Below are 16,706 nucleotides of genomic sequence, written 5' to 3'. Positions count from 1 at the left end.
TTCCCCTTCTGTATATGTAACGTATGGTGTAACTAGATCTGACTCCTGTCACTCTCACCAGTAATAATGTTACTTTTACATTTCCCCTTCTGTATATGGAACATATGGTGTAACTAGATCTGACCTCTGTCATTCTCACCAGTAATAATGTTACTTATACATTTCCCCTTCTGTATATGTAACGTATGGTGTAACTAGATCTGACATCTGTCATTCTCATCAGTAATAATGTTACTTATACATTTCCCCTTCTGTATATGTAACGTCTGGTGTAACTAGATCTGACTCCTGTCATTCTCACCAGTAATAATGTTACTTATACATTTCCCCTTCTGTATATGTAACGTATGGTGTAACTAGATCTGACTCCTGTCATTCTCACCAGTAATAATGATACTTATACATTTCCGCTTCTGTATATGTAACGTATGGTGTAACTAGATCTGACTCCTGTCATTCTCACCAGTAATAATGATACTTATACATTTCCTCTTCTGTATATGTAACGTATGGTGTAACTAGATCTGACATCTGTCATTCTCACCAGTAATAATGATACTTATACATTTCCCCTTCTGTATATGTAACGTATGGTGTAACTAGATCTGACTCCTGTCATTCTCACCAGTAATAATGTTACTTATATATTTCCCCTTCTGTATATGTAACGTATGGTGTAACTAGATCTGACTCCTGTCATTCTCACCAGTAATAATGATACTTATACATTTCCCCTTCTGTATATGTAACGTACGGTGTAACTAGATCTGACTCCTGTCATTCTCACCAGTAATAATGTTACTTATACATTTCCCCTTCTGTATATGTAACGTATGGTGTAACTAGATCTGACTCCTGTCATTCTCACCAGTAATAATGATACTTATACATTTCCGCTTCTGTATATGTAACGTATGGTGTAACTAGATCTGACTCCTGTCATTCTCACCAGTAATAATGATACTTATACATTTCCTCTTCTGTATATGTAACGTATGGTGTAACTAGATCTGACTCCTGTCATTCTCACCAGTAATAATGATACTTATACATTTCCTCTTCTGTATATGTAACGTATGGTGTAACTAGATCTGACATCTGTCATTCTCACCAGTAATAATGATACTTATACATTTCCCCTTCTGTATATGTAACGTATGGTGTAACTAGATCTGACTCCTGTCACTCTCACCAGTAATAATGTTACTTATACATTTCCCCTTCTGTATATGTAACGTATGGTGTAACTAGATCTGACTCCTGTCACTCTCACCAGTAATAATGATACTTATACATTTCCGCTTCTGTATATGTAACGTATGGTGTAACTAGATCTGACTCCTGTCATTCTCACCAGTAATAATGTTACTTATACATTTCCCCTTCTGTATATGTAACGTATGGTGTAACTAGATCTGACATCTGTCATTCTCACCGGTAATAATGTAACTTATACATTTCCCCTTCTGTATATGTAACGTATGGTGTAACTAGATCTGACTCCTGTAACTCTCACCAGTAATAATGTTACTTATACATTTCCCCTTCTGTATATGGAACGTATGGTGTAACTAGATCTGACTTCTGTCATTCTCACCAGTAATAATGTTACGTATATAATTCCCCTTCTGTATATGTAACGTATGGTGTAACTAGATCTGACTCCTGTCATTCTCACCAGTAATAATGTTACTTATACATTTCCCCTTCTGTATATGTAACGTATGGTGTAACTAGATCTGACATCTGTCATTCTCACCAGTAATAATGTTACTTATACATTTCCCCTTCTGTATATGTAACGTATGGTGTAACTAGATCTGACTCCTGTCATTCTCACCAGTAATAATGTTACTTATACATTTCCCCTTCTGAATATGTAATGTATGGTGTAACTAGATCTGACTCCTGTCACTCTCACCAGTAATGATGTTACTTATACATTTCCCCTTCTGTATATGTAACGTATGGTGCAACTAGATCAGACTTCTGTCATTCTCACCAGTAATAATGTTACTTATACATTTCCCCTTCTGTATATGTAATGTATGGTGTAACTAGATCTGACTTCTGTCATTCTCACCAGTAATAATGTTACTTATACATTTCCTCTTCTGTATATGGAACGTATGGTGTAACTAGATCTGACTCCTGTCATTCTTACCGGTATTAATGTTACTTATACATTTCCCCTTATGTATATGGAACGTATGGTGTAACTAGATCTGACTCCTGTCATTCTCACCAGTAATAATGTTACTTATACATTTCCCCTTCTGTATATGGAACATATGGTGTAACTAGATCTGACTCCTGTCATTCTCACCAGTAATAATGTTACTTATACATTTCCCCTTCTGTATATGGAACATATGGTGTAACTAGATCTGACTCCTGTCACTCTCACCAGTAATAATGTTACTTATACATTTCCCCTTCTGTATATGGAACATATGGTGTAACTAGATCTGACTCCTGTCATTCTCACCAGTAATAATGTTACTTATACATTTCCCCTTCTGTATATGTAACGTATGGTGTAACTAAATCTGACTCCTGTCACTCTCACCAGTAATAATGTTACTTATACATTTCCCCTTCTGTATATGTAACGTATGGTGTAACTAGATCTGACTTCTGTCATTCTCACCAGTAATAATGTTACTTATACATTTCCTCTTCTGTATATGGAACGTATGGTGTAACTAGATCTGACTCATGTTATTCTCACCAGTAATAATGTTACTTATACATTTCCCCTTCTGTATATGTAACGTATGGTGTAACTAGATCTGACTCCTGTCATTCTCACCAGTAATAATGTTACTTATACATTTCCCCTTCTGTATATGTAACGTATGGTGTAACTAGATATGACTTCTGTCATTCTCACCAGTAATAATGTTACTTATACATTTCCCCTTCTGTATATGTAACGTCTGGTGTAACTAGATCTGACTCCTGTCATTCTCACCAGTAATAATGTTACTTATACATTTCCCCTTCTGTATATGTAACGTATGGTGTAACTAGATCTGACTTCTGTCATTCTCACCAGTAATAATGTTACTTATACATTTCCTCTTCTGTATATGGAACGTATGGTGTAACTAGATCTGACTCATGTTATTCTCACCAGTAATAATGTTACTTATACATTTCCCCTTCTGTATATGTAACGTCTGGTGTAACTAGATCTGACTCCTGTCATTCTCACCAGTAATAATGTTACTTATACATTTCCCCTTCTGTATATGTAACGTCTGGTGTAACTAGATCTGACTCCTGTCATTCTCACCAGTAATAATGATACTTATACATTTCCGCTTCTGTATATGTAACGTATGGTGTAACTAGATCTGACTCCTGTCATTCTCACCAGTAATAATGTTACTTATACATTTCCCCTTCTGTATATGTAACGTATGGTGTAACTAGATCTGACATCTGTCATTCTCACCAGTAATAATGTTACTTATACATTTCCCCTTCTGTATATGTAACGTATGGTGTAACTAGATCTGACTCCTGTCATTCTCACCAGTAATAATGTTACTTATACATTTCCCCTACTGTATATGTAACGTATGGTGTAACTAGATCTGACTTCTGTCATTCTCACCAGTAATAATGTTACTTATACATTTCCCCTTCTGTATATGTAACGTATGGTGTAACTAGATCTGACTCATGTTATTCTCACCAGTAATAATGTTACTTATACATTTCCCCTACTGTATAATGTAACGTATGGTGTAACTAGATCTGACTTCTGTCATTCTCACCAGTAATAATGTTACTTATACATTTCCTCTTCTGTATATGGAACGTATGGTGTAACTAGATCTGACTTATGTTATTCTCACCAGTAATAATGTTACTTATACATTTCCCCTTCTGTATATGTAACGTATGGTGTAACTAGATCTGACTCCTGTCATTCTCACCAGTAATAATGTTACTTATACATTTCCCCTTCTGTATATGTAACGTATGGTGTAACTAGATCTGACTCCTGTCATTCTCACCAGTAATAATTTTACTTATACATTTCCCCTTCTGTATATGTAACGTATGGTGTAACTAGATCTGACTCCTGTCATTCTCACCAGTAATAATGTTACTTATACATTTCCCCTTCTGTATATGTAATGTATGGTGTAACTAGATCTGACTCCTGTCATTCTCACCAGTAATAATGATACTTATACATTTCCCCTTCTGTATATGTAACGTATGGTGTAACTAGATCTGACTCCTGTCATTCTCACCAGTAATAATGTTACTTATATATTTCCCCTTCTGTATATGTAACGTATGGTGTAACTAGATCTGACTCCTGTCATTCTCACCAGTAATAATGATACTTATACATTTCCCCTTCTGTATATGTAACGTATGGTGTAACTAGATCTGACTCCTGTCACTCTCACCAGTAATAATGATACTTATACATTTCCGCTTCTGTATATGTAACGTATGATGTAACTAGATCTGACTCCTGTCATTCTCACCAGTAATAATGTTACTTATACATTTCCCCTTCTGTTTATGGAACGTATGGTGTAACTAGATCTGACTCCTGTCATTCTCACCAGTAATAATGTTACTTATACATTTCCCCTTCTGTATATGTAACGTATGGTGTAACTAGATCTGACATCTGTCATTCTCACCGGTAATAATGTAACTTATACATTTCCCCTTCTGTATATGTAACGTATGGTGTAACTAGATCTGACTCCTGTAACTCTCACCAGTAATAATGTTACTTATACATTTCCCCTTCTGTATATGTATCGTATGGTGTAACTAGATCTGACTCCTGTCATTCTCACCAGTAATAATGTTACTTATACATTTCCCCTTCTGTATATGTAACGTCTGGTGTAACTAGATCTGACTCCTGTCATTCTCACCAGTAATAATGTTACTTATACATTTCCCCTTCTGTATATGTAACGTATGGTGTAACTAGATCTGACATCTGTCATTCTCACCAGTAATAATGTTACTTATACATTTCCCCTTCTGTATATATAACGTATGGTGTAACTAGATCTGACTCCTGTCATTCTCACCAGTAATAATGTTACTTATACATTTCCCCTTCTGTATATGTAACGTATGGTGTAACTAGATCTGACTCCTGTCATTCTCACCAGTAATAATGTTACTTATACATTTCCCCTACTGTATATGTAACGTATGGTGTAACTAGATCTGACTTCTGTCATTCTCACCAGTAATAATGTTACTTATACATTTCCTCTTCTGTATATGGAACGTATGGTGTAACTAGATCTGACTCATGTTATTCTCACCAGTAATAATGTTACTTATACATTTCCCCTTCTGTATATGTAACGTATGGTGTAACTAGATCTGACTCCTGTCATTCTCACCAGTAATAATGTTACTTATACATTTCCCCTTCTGTATATGTAACGTATGGTGTAACTAGATCTGACTCCTGTCATTCTCACCAGTAATAATGATACTTATACATTTCCGCTTCTGTATATGTAACGTATGGTGTAACTAGATCTGACTCCTGTCATTCTCAAAAGTAATAATTTTACTTATACATTTCCCCTTCTGTATATGTAACGTATGGTGTAACTAGATCTGACTCCTGTCATTCTCACCAGTAATAATGTTACTTACACATTTCCCCTTCTGTATATGTAATGTATGGTGTAACTAGATCTGACTCCTGTCATTCTCACCAGTAATAATGATACTTATACATTTCCCCTTCTGTATATGTAACGTATGGTGTAACTAGATCTGACTCCTGTCATTCTCACCAGTAATAATGTTACTTATATATTTCCCCTTCTGTATATGTAACGTATGGTGTAACTAGATCTGACTCCTGTCATTCTCACCAGTAATAATGATACTTATACATTTCCCCTTCTGTATATGTAACGTATGGTGTAACTAGATCTGACTCCTGTCACTCTCACCAGTAATAATGATACTTATACATTTCCGCTTCTGTATATGTAACGTATGGTGTAACTAGATCTGACTCCTGTCATTCTCACCAGTAATAATGTTACTTATACATTTCCCCTTCTGTATATGGAACGTATGGTGTAACTAGATCTGACTCCTGTCATTCTCACCAGTAATAATGTTACTTATACATTTCCCCTTCTGTATATGTAACGTATGGTGTAACTAGATCTGACATCTGTCATTCTCACCGGTAATAATGTAACTTATACATTTCCCCTTCTGTATATGTAACGTATGGTGTAACTAGATCTGACTCCTGTAACTCTCACCAGTAATAATGTTACTTATACATTTCCCCTTCTGTATATGTAACGTATGGTGTAACTAGATCTGACTCCTGTCATTCTCACCAGTAATAATGTTACTTATACATTTCCCCTTCTGTATATGTAACGTATGGTGTAACTAGATCTGACTCCTGTCATTCTCACCAGTAATAATGTTACTTATACATTTCCCCTTCTGTATATGTAACGTATGGTGTAACTAGATCTGACATCTGTCATTCTCACCAGTAATAATGTTACTTATACATTTCCCCTTCTGTATATATAACGTATGGTGTAACTAGATCTGACTCCTGTCATTCTCACCAGTAATAATGTTACTTATACATTTCCCCTTCTGAATATGTAATGTATGGTGTAACTAGATCTGACTCCTGTCACTCTCACCAGTAATAATGTTACTTATACATTTCCCCTTCTGTATATGTAACGTATGGTGTAACTAGATCTGACTCCTGTCACTCTCACCAGTAATAATGTTACTTATACATTTCCCCTTCTGTATATGGAACATATGGTGTAACTAGATCTGACCTCTGTCTTTCTTACCAGTAATAATGTTACTTATACATTTCCCCTTCTGTATATGTAACGTATGGTGTAACTAGATCTGACATCTGTCATTCTCATCAGTAATAATGTTACTTATACATTTCCCCTTCTGTATATGTAACGTCTGGTGTAACTAGATCTGACTCCTGTCATTCTCACCAGTAATAATGTTACTTATACATTTCCCCTTCTGTATATGTAACGTCTGGTGTAACTAGATCTGACTCCTGTCATTCTCACCAGTAATAATGATACTTATACATTTCCGCTTCTGTATATGTAACGTATGGTGTAACTAGATCTGACTCCTGTCATTCTCACCAGTAATAATGATACTTATACATTTCCTCTTCTGTATATGTAACGTATGGTGTAACTAGATCTGACTCCTGTCATTCTCACCAGTAATAATGATACTTATACATTTCCCCTTCTGTATATGTAACGTATGGTGTAACTAGATCTGACTCCTGTCATTCTCACCAGTAATAATGTTACTTATATATTTCCCCTTCTGTATATGTAACGTATGGTGTAACTAGATCTGACTCCTGTCATTCTCACCAGTAATAATGATACTTATACATTTCCCCTTCTGTATATGTAACGTATGGTGTAACTAGATCTGACTCCTGTCACTCTCACCAGTAATAATGATACTTATACATTTCCGCTTCTGTATATGTAACGTATGGTGTAACTAGATCTGACTCCTGTCATTCTCACCAGTAATAATGTTACTTATACATTCCCCCTTCTGTATATGTAACGTATGGTGTAACTAGATCTGACATCTGTCATTCTCACCGGTAATAATGTAACTTATACATTTCCCCTTCTGTATATGTAACGTATGGTGTAACTAGATCTGACTCCTGTAACTCTCACCAGTAATAATGTTACTTATACATTTCCCCTTCTGTATATGGAACGTATGGTGTAACTAGATCTGACTCCTGTCACTCTCACCAGTAATAATGTTACTTATACATTTCACCTTCTGTATATGTAACGTATGGTGTTACTAGATCTGACTCCTGTCATTCTCACCAGTAATAATGTTACTTATACATTTCCCCTTCTGTATATAAAACGTATGGTGTAACTAGATCTGACTCCTGTCACTCTCACCAGTAATAATGTTACTTATACATTTCACCTTCTGTATATGTAACGTATGGTGTAACTAGATCTGACTCCTGTCATTCTCACCAGTAATAATGTTACTTATACATTTCCCCTTCTGTATATGTAACGTATGGTGTAACTAGATCTGACTCCTGTCATTCTCACCAGTAATAATGTTAATTATACATTTCCCCTTCTGTATATGTAACGTATGGTGTAACTAGATCTGACATCTGTCATTCTCACCAGTAATAATGTTACTTATACATTTCCCCTTCTGTATATGTAACGTATGGTGTAACTAGATCTGACTCCTGTCATTCTCACCAGTAATAATGTTACTTATACATTTCCCCTTCTGAATATGTAATGTATGGTGTAACTAGATCTGACTCCTGTCACTCTCACCAGTAATGATGTTACTTATACATTTCCCCTTCTGTATATGTAACGTATGGTGCAACTAGATCAGACTTCTGTCATTCTCACCAGTAATAATGTTACTTATACATTTCCCCTTCTGTATATGTAACGTATGATGTAACTAGATCTGACTCCTGTCATTCTCACCGGTAATAATGTTACTTATATATTTCCCCTTCTGTATATGGAACGTATGGTGTAACTAGATCTGACTCCTGTCATTCTCACCAGTAATAATGTTACTTATACATTTCCTCTTCTGTATGTGTAACGTATAGTGTAACTAGATCTGACTCCTGTCATTCTCACCAGTAATAATGTTACTTATACATTTCCCCTTCTGTATATGTAAAGTATGGTGTAACTAGATCTGACTCCTGTCACTCTCACCAGTAATAATGTTACTTATACATTTCCCCTTCTGTATATGTAACGTATGGTGTAACTAGATATGACTCCTGTCATTCTCACCAGTAATAATGTTACTTATACATTTCCCCTTCTGTATATGTAACGTATGGTGTAACTAGATCCGACTCCTGTCATTCTCACCGGTATTAATGTTACTTATACATTTCCCCCTCTGTATATGTAACGTATGGTGTAACTAGATCTGACTCCTGTCACTCTCACCAGTAATAATGTTAATTATATATTTCCCCTTCTGTATATGTAACGTATGGTGTAACTAGATCTGACTCCTGTAACTCTCACCAGTAATTCTGGGGCAGATGTATTAACCTGGAGAAGGCATAAGGAAGTGAAAAACCAGTGATATGTGCAAGGTGATAAACACACCAGCCAATCAGAGCCTAACCGTTCATTTACATATTGGAGCTGATTGGCTGGTGCCTTTATCACCTTGCACATATCACTGGTTTATCACTTCCTTATGCTTTCTCCAGGATAATACATCTGCCCTAATGTTACTTATACATTTCCCCTTCTGTATATGTAACGTATGGTGTAACTAGATCTGACTCCTGTCACTCTCACCAGTAATAATGTTACTTATACATTTCCCCTTCTGTATATGTAACGTATGGTGTAACTAGATCTGACTCCTGTCATTCTCACCAGTAATAATGTTACTTATACATTTCCCCTTCTGTATATGTAACGTATGGTGTAACTAGATCTGACTCCTGTCATTCTCACCAGTAATAATGTTACTTATACATTTCCCCTTCTGTATATGTAACGTATGGTGTAACTAGATCTGACTCCTGTCATTCTCACCAGTAATAATGTTACTTATACATTTCCCCTTCTGTATATGTAACGTATGGTGTAACTAGATCTGACTCCTGTCATTCTCACCAGTAATAATGTTACTTATACATTTCCCCTTCTGTATATGGAACATATGGTGTAACTAGATCTGACTTCTGTCATTCTCACCAGTAATAATGTTACTTATACATTTCCTCTTCTGTATATGGAACATATGGTGTAACTAGATCTGACTCCTGTCATTCTCACCAGTAATAATGTTACTTATACATTTCCCCTTCTGTATATGTAACGTATGGTGTAACTAGATCTGACTCCTGTCACTCTCACCAGTAATAATGTTACTTATACATTTCCCCTTCTGTATATGTAACGTATGGTGTAACTAGATCTGACTTCTGTCATTCTCACCAGTAATAATGTTACTTATACATTTCCTCATCTGTATATGGAACGTATGGTGCAACTAGATCTGACTCATGTTATTCTCACCAGTAATAATGTTACTTATACATTTCCCCTTCTGTATATGTAACGTATGGTGTAACTAGATCTGACTCCTGTCATTCTCACCAGTAATAATGTTACTTATATATTTCCCCTTCTGTATATGTAACGTATGGTGTAACTAGATCTGACTCCTGTCATTCTCACCAGTAATAATGATACTTATACATTTCCGCTTCTGTATATGTAACGTATGGTGTAACTAGATCTGACTCCTGTCATTCTCACCAGTAATAATGATACTTATACATTTCCCCTTCTGTATATGTAACGTATGGTGTAACTAGATCTGACTCCTGTCATTCTCACCAGTAATAATGTTACTTATACATTTCCCCTTCTGTATATGTAACGTATGGTGTAACTAGATCTGACTCCTGTCATTCTCACCAGTAATAATGTTACTTATACATTTCTCCTTCTGTATATGTAACGTATGGTGTAACTAGATCTGACTCCTGTAACTCTCACCAGTAATAATGTTACTTATACATTTCCCCTTCTGTATATGTAATGTATGGTGTAACTAGATCTGACTCCTGTCATTCTCACCAGTAATAATGTTACTTATACATTTCCCCTTCTGTATATGTAACGTATGGTGTAACTAGATCTGACTCCTATCATTCTCACCAGTAATAATGTTACTTATACATTTCCCCTTCTGTATATGTAACGTATGGTGTAACTAGATCTGACTCCTATCATTCTCACCAGTAATAATGTTACTTATACATTTCCCCTTCTGTATATGGAACATATGGTGTAACTAGATCTGACTCCTGTCATTCTCACCAGTAATAATGTTACTTATACATTTCCCCTTCTGTATATGTAACGTATGGTGTAACTAGATCGGACTCCTGTCAGTCTCACCAGTAATAATGTTACTTATACAGCACTTTCCTCCCAATAGCACTCACAGAACTTTACATTCACATTTACACAGAGCACAAGATACACAATAAGTAGAACAGAATAAAGACCTCAGCATGTGGGATGTATTATTTAGGAAGTGAAGGAACATTAATGAATTGCGTGAGTAACAGTCATCAGTCTGTTTGTGGTCTCCAGAGTGGAGGTCTCTTGGACTGTGTGAGGCAGCAGGTTCCATGGTCAGGGCTACAATGCTAACAGATCATCCACAAATGAATTACGGCAGATTCTTGGTGCTGCTGGTAACAGTCCATCTGCAGATGGAAGTAACCAGGGCAGTAAGGAGGCAGAAGCTGCATCTGGTACCTTTGACCCTGGTCACGTAGGCCTGGGAGAGTCAGTAAGATTACGTAATAGTCACCATCTTACATGCAGCCGGTGAAGGGAGCAGAGAATGGGTGTTATGTGGCAGGAACGGGCTGGTTAGGTAACAGCCTGGCTGCTGCATTCTGTACAAGCTACAAGCGGTGCAATTCTATTGCTGGGAGACCCAGGTAGAGGACATTGCAGTAGTCTATGTGTGATGATACAAGTGCATGTATGACTGTAGGTAGATCTATTGAGGGACTTAAGTACTGGAGTCTGGCTATGGTCCTCAGATGAGGATCTGTGGCTGATACAGGATGTCTCAGTGTCACTCCACCATCCAGGACACAAAGGTTCCATACAAACTCTGAACCCCTAAGTGTAGGTCTGGTCGGCAAAGCAGCAGTCTTACCATTTGTTGCTGAGCTTCTACATTATTATTATTATTATTATCCTTTATTTATATGGCACCACAAGGGTTCGGCAGCACCCAATTACAGAGTACATGTGCACATAATCAAAACAGGAAAACAGTGACTTACAGTTGAAGACAATATAGGACAAGTACAGGGTAACTAAGCATAACTACACCAGTAAATGACATAGAGATAAGTTCCAGGATGGCCAAAAAACTGCAGGATTTGGGCAGTTGAGGATTATTAAAGTAAGAAAAGGATAAGCAAATGAGGGAAGAGGGCCCTGCTTGTGAGAGCTTACATTCTAAGGGGAGGGATAGACAGACAGGGGTGACACATATGGGGTACATAGAGAGCGTGGAACAGAGAGTTAGGATGAGAGTTGGCTGGGTTTGGTAAAGAAATGGGTCTTAAGAGCCGTTTGAAGTTTTGTAGAGAGGTGGAGAGTCTGAGGGGGAGAGGTAGGGAATTCCAGAGAAAGGGAGCAGCACGTGAAAAATCTTGGATAGGAGTGGAAGTAATCAGAAGACAGGCGAGTCGGCGTGCATTAGCATATGGACCTGTTTCACTAGGACTGAGTCATGGCCAACTAGCATCACCCACATCTGGAGCTCAGCTAGACATTTAGTATTGGTATTGTTTTCAGTACCCGGAGCAAAGACAGGTTATCTGCATAACAGAGGTAAAGGAGGACATGACGTCTTATTATTTCACCCAGTAGCAGCATGTATATTGTAAAAAAAACACAGGACATAAGATAAAACCTGAAGGAACATTGCAGGGAAATGGTGAAGATGAGTATATCCAGAAGATTAAAATGGTTCACCACCTGTGTGATGTCTACTGTGTCCAACAAGAGCTGATTTATTAATCACTCAGCATGCAAATTGCTTCACACCTCTGTGAGTTCTCTCATGTTGAACAAGATGTGATTTCCGTATAAAACCTTTCCCACACTCAGAACATGAAAATGGCTTCTCTCCAGTGTGACTTCTCTCATGTCTAACAAGATGTGATTTCTGTATAAACCCTTTCCCACACTCAGTACATGAAAATGGCTTCTCACCTGTGTGACTTCTCTCATGTCTAACAAGATGTGATTTCCGTATAAAACATTTGCCACACTCAGAACATGAAAATGGCTTCTCACTTGTGTGACTTCTTTCATGTCTAACAAGATAGGACTTGTGTGAAAAACCTTTTCCACACTCAGAACATGCAAATGGCTTCTCACCTGTGTGACTTCTCTCATGTATAACAAGATATGACTTGTGTGAAAAACCTTTTCCACACTCAGAATATGAAAATGGCTTCTCTCCGGTGTGACTTCTCTCATGTATAACAAGATATGACTTGTGTGAAAAACCTTTTCCACACTCAGAACAAGAAAATGGCTTCTCTCCAGTGTGACTTCTTTCATGTTGAACAAGATTTGATTTTAGTGAAAAACATTTCCCACACTCAGAACATGTAAATGGCTTCTCTCCGGTGTGACTTCTCTCATGTCTAACAAGAGTTGATTTCTGTGCAAAACATTTCCCACACTCAGAACATGAAATTGGCCCCTCTCCGGTGTGATTTCTCTCATGTATAACAAGACAAGACTTGTGTGAAAAACGTTTTCCACATTCAGAACAGGAAAATGGCTTCTCTCCGGTGTGACTTCTCTCATGTTGAACAAGATGTGATTTCCGTGTAAAACATTTCCCACACTGAGAACATGAAAATGGCTTCTCACCGGTGTGACTTCTCTCATGTTGAACAAGATGTGATTTACGTGTAAAATATTTCCCACACTCAGAACATGTAAATGGACTCTCACCTATGTGAGTTTTCTGATGTATAACAAAATATGATTTGGATGTAAAACATTTCCCACACTCAGAACATGAAAATGGCTTCTTACCTGTGTGACTTCTCTCATGTATAACAAGAGATGATTTCTGTGCAAAACATTTCCCACACTTAGAACATGGAAATGGCCTCTCACCTGCCTTACCTGTCTGATGGGTAATAGGCTTTGTGTTTTGTGTAAAACATTTGGCATCTATAGAACAGGGAAACACTGTATCTACTGTCAGTGCTGTAACAGATGCACCAATATCAGAGTGATCAGGAGAACATTTCCCAGGATCAGAGGGACCAGCTGATAGAGCTGGATGTATAATTGGGGTAATGGGGTTATCTCCTGGAGAATCCTGTCTACTGTCATTATCTTTTATGTCACAATCCGGGGATAACATTAGATGTCCTTCTGAGATACTCATGCTTGTGTGTCCATCTGCTGGAAATAAAATACATTATGGAAATGTGAATTTTCATAAAACAATTAATATCTGGTAAAGATTATGATCAAAACTGACAAATTACTATAAAATGAGTAGATAAGGCCCAGGGTGTTACATGGTACAATATATAATTCTGTAACAGACACTGTATCCAGTACTGTATTTCTGGCATTGCATTTATGTTTATCTTTAAAATAATACTAGGAAGCTTGGACAGGAGTGTTACTATCACTGAGAGAACATGTGGGATTACTAGAGGTGACATGGGCTGTGCAGTAATATAACATCGCCTGTGCATACATTTAGGTAACACTGAGAGATCATGTGGTATTACTAGAGGTGAAATGGGTTGTGCAGTAATATAACATTGCCTGTGCATACATTTAGGTAACACTGAGAGATCATGTGGTATTACTAGAGGTGACATGGCCTGTGCAGTAATATAACAGCGCCTGTGCATACATTTAGGTAACACTGAGACCATGTGGGATTACTAGAGGTGACATGGGCTGTGCAGTAATATAACATCGCCTGTGCATACATTTAGGTAACACTGAGAGATCATGTGGTATTACTAGAGGTGACATGGGTTGTGCAGTAATATAACATTGCCTGTGCATACATTTAGGTAACACTGAGAGATCATGTGGTATTACTAGAGGTGACATGGGCTGTGCAGTAATATAACATCACCTGTGCATACATTTAGGTAACACTGAGATCATGTGGGATTACTAGAGGTGACATGGGCTGTGCAGTAATATAACATCGCCTGTGCATACATTTAGGTAACACTGAGACCATGTGGGATTTCTAGAGGTGACATGGGCTGTGCAGTAATATAACATCGCCTGTGCATACATTTAGGTAACACTGAGAGATCATGTGGGATTACTAGAGGTGACATGGGCTGTGCAGTAATATAACATAGCCTGTGCATACATTTAGGTAACACTGGGATAATGTGGAATTACTAGAGGTGACATGGGCTGTGCAGTAATATAACATCGCCTGTGCATACATTTAGGTAACACTGAGAGAACATGTGGGATTACTAGAGGTGACATAGGCTGTAAAGTAATATAACATCACCTGTGCATACATTTAGGTAACACTGAGATCATGTGGGATTACTAGAGGTGACATGGGCTGTGCAGTAATATAACATCGCCTGCGTATACATTTAGGTAACACTGAGAGATCATGTGGGATTACTAGAGGTGACATGGGTTGTGCAGTAATATAACATCACCTGTGCATACATTTAGGTAACACTGAGATCATGTGGGATTACTAGAGGTGACATGGGCTGTGCAGTAATATAACATCGCCTGTGCATACATTTAGGTAACACTGGGATAATGTGGAATTATTAGAGGTGACATGGGCTGTGCAGCAATATAACATCGCCTGTGCAAACATTTAGGTAACACTGAGAGAACATGTGGGATTACTAGAGGTCACATGGGCTGTGCAGTAATATAACATCGCCTGTGCATACATTTAGGTAACACTGAGATCATGTGGGATTACTAGAGGTGACATGGGCTGTGCAGTAAGATAACATCGCCTGTGCATACATTTAGGTAACACTGAGATAATGTGGGATTACTAGAGGTGACATGGTCTGTGCAGTAATATAACATCACCTGAGCATACATTTAGGTAACACTGAGAGATCATGTGGGATTACTAGAGGTGACATGGGCTGTGCAGTAATATAACATCGCCTGTGCATACATTTAGGTAACACTGAGAGATCATGTGGGATTACTAGAGGTGACATGGGCTGTGCAGTAATATAACATCACCTGTGCATACATTTAGGTAACACAGAGATCATGTGGGATTACTAGAGATGACATGGGCTGTGTAGTAATATAACATCGCCTGTGCATACATTTAGGTAACACTGAGATCATGTGAGGTTACTAGAGGTGACATGGGCTGTGCAGTAATATAACATCGCCTGTGCATACATTTAGGTAACACTGAGAGATCATGTGGCATTACTAGAGGTGATATGGGCTGTGCAGTAATATAACATCACCTGTGCATACATTTAGGTAACACTGAGATCATGTGAGGTTACTAGAGGTGACATGGGCTGTGCAGTAATATAACATCGCCTGTGCATACATTTAGGTAACACTGAGAGATCATGTGGGATTACAAGAGGTGACATGGGCTGTGCAGTAATATAACATCGCCTGTGCATACATTTAGGTAACACTGAGATCATGTGGGATTACTAGAGGTGACATGGGCTGTGCAGTAATATAACATCACCTGTGCATACATTTAGGTAACACTGAGAGATCATGTGGGATTACTAGAGGAGACATGGGCTGTGCAGTAATATAACATCACCTGTGCATACATTTAGGTAATACTGAGACCATGTGGGATTACTAGAGGTGACATGGGCTGTAAAGTAATATAACATCTCCTGTGCATACATTTAGGTAACACTGAGAACATGTGGGATTACTAGAGGTGACATGGGCTGTGCAGTAATATAACATCGCCTGTGCATACATTTAGGTAACACAGAGATCATGTGGGATTACTAGAGGTGACATGGGCTGTGCAGTAATATAACA

At 37.7% G+C, this 16,706-nt stretch overlaps 1 protein-coding gene across 1 annotated transcript in view; it reads right to left on the bottom strand.

Annotated features, from left to right (window-relative positions):
• Window positions 1–11,830: 11,830 nt before the first annotated feature.
• LOC134984133 (oocyte zinc finger protein XlCOF22-like) overlaps window positions 11,831–16,706 on the bottom strand; it is a 41,331-nt gene continuing 36,455 nt past the window's right edge. Inside the window, exon 2 of the mRNA XM_063949758.1 lies at window positions 11,831–14,099. Coding sequence (XP_063805828.1) covers window positions 12,691–14,099 — 1,409 coding nt within the window. The 3' untranslated portion in view covers window positions 11,831–12,690. The remainder of the gene's footprint in view (window positions 14,100–16,706) is intronic.

Source organism: Pseudophryne corroboree, assembly GCF_028390025.1.
Source record: "Pseudophryne corroboree isolate aPseCor3 chromosome 3 unlocalized genomic scaffold, aPseCor3.hap2 SUPER_3_unloc_38, whole genome shotgun sequence".
NCBI lineage: Eukaryota > Metazoa > Chordata > Amphibia > Anura > Myobatrachidae > Pseudophryne > Pseudophryne corroboree.
Note: the sequence above shows the minus strand (reverse complement) of the source record. Positions and strands in the feature narration are given on the sequence as shown.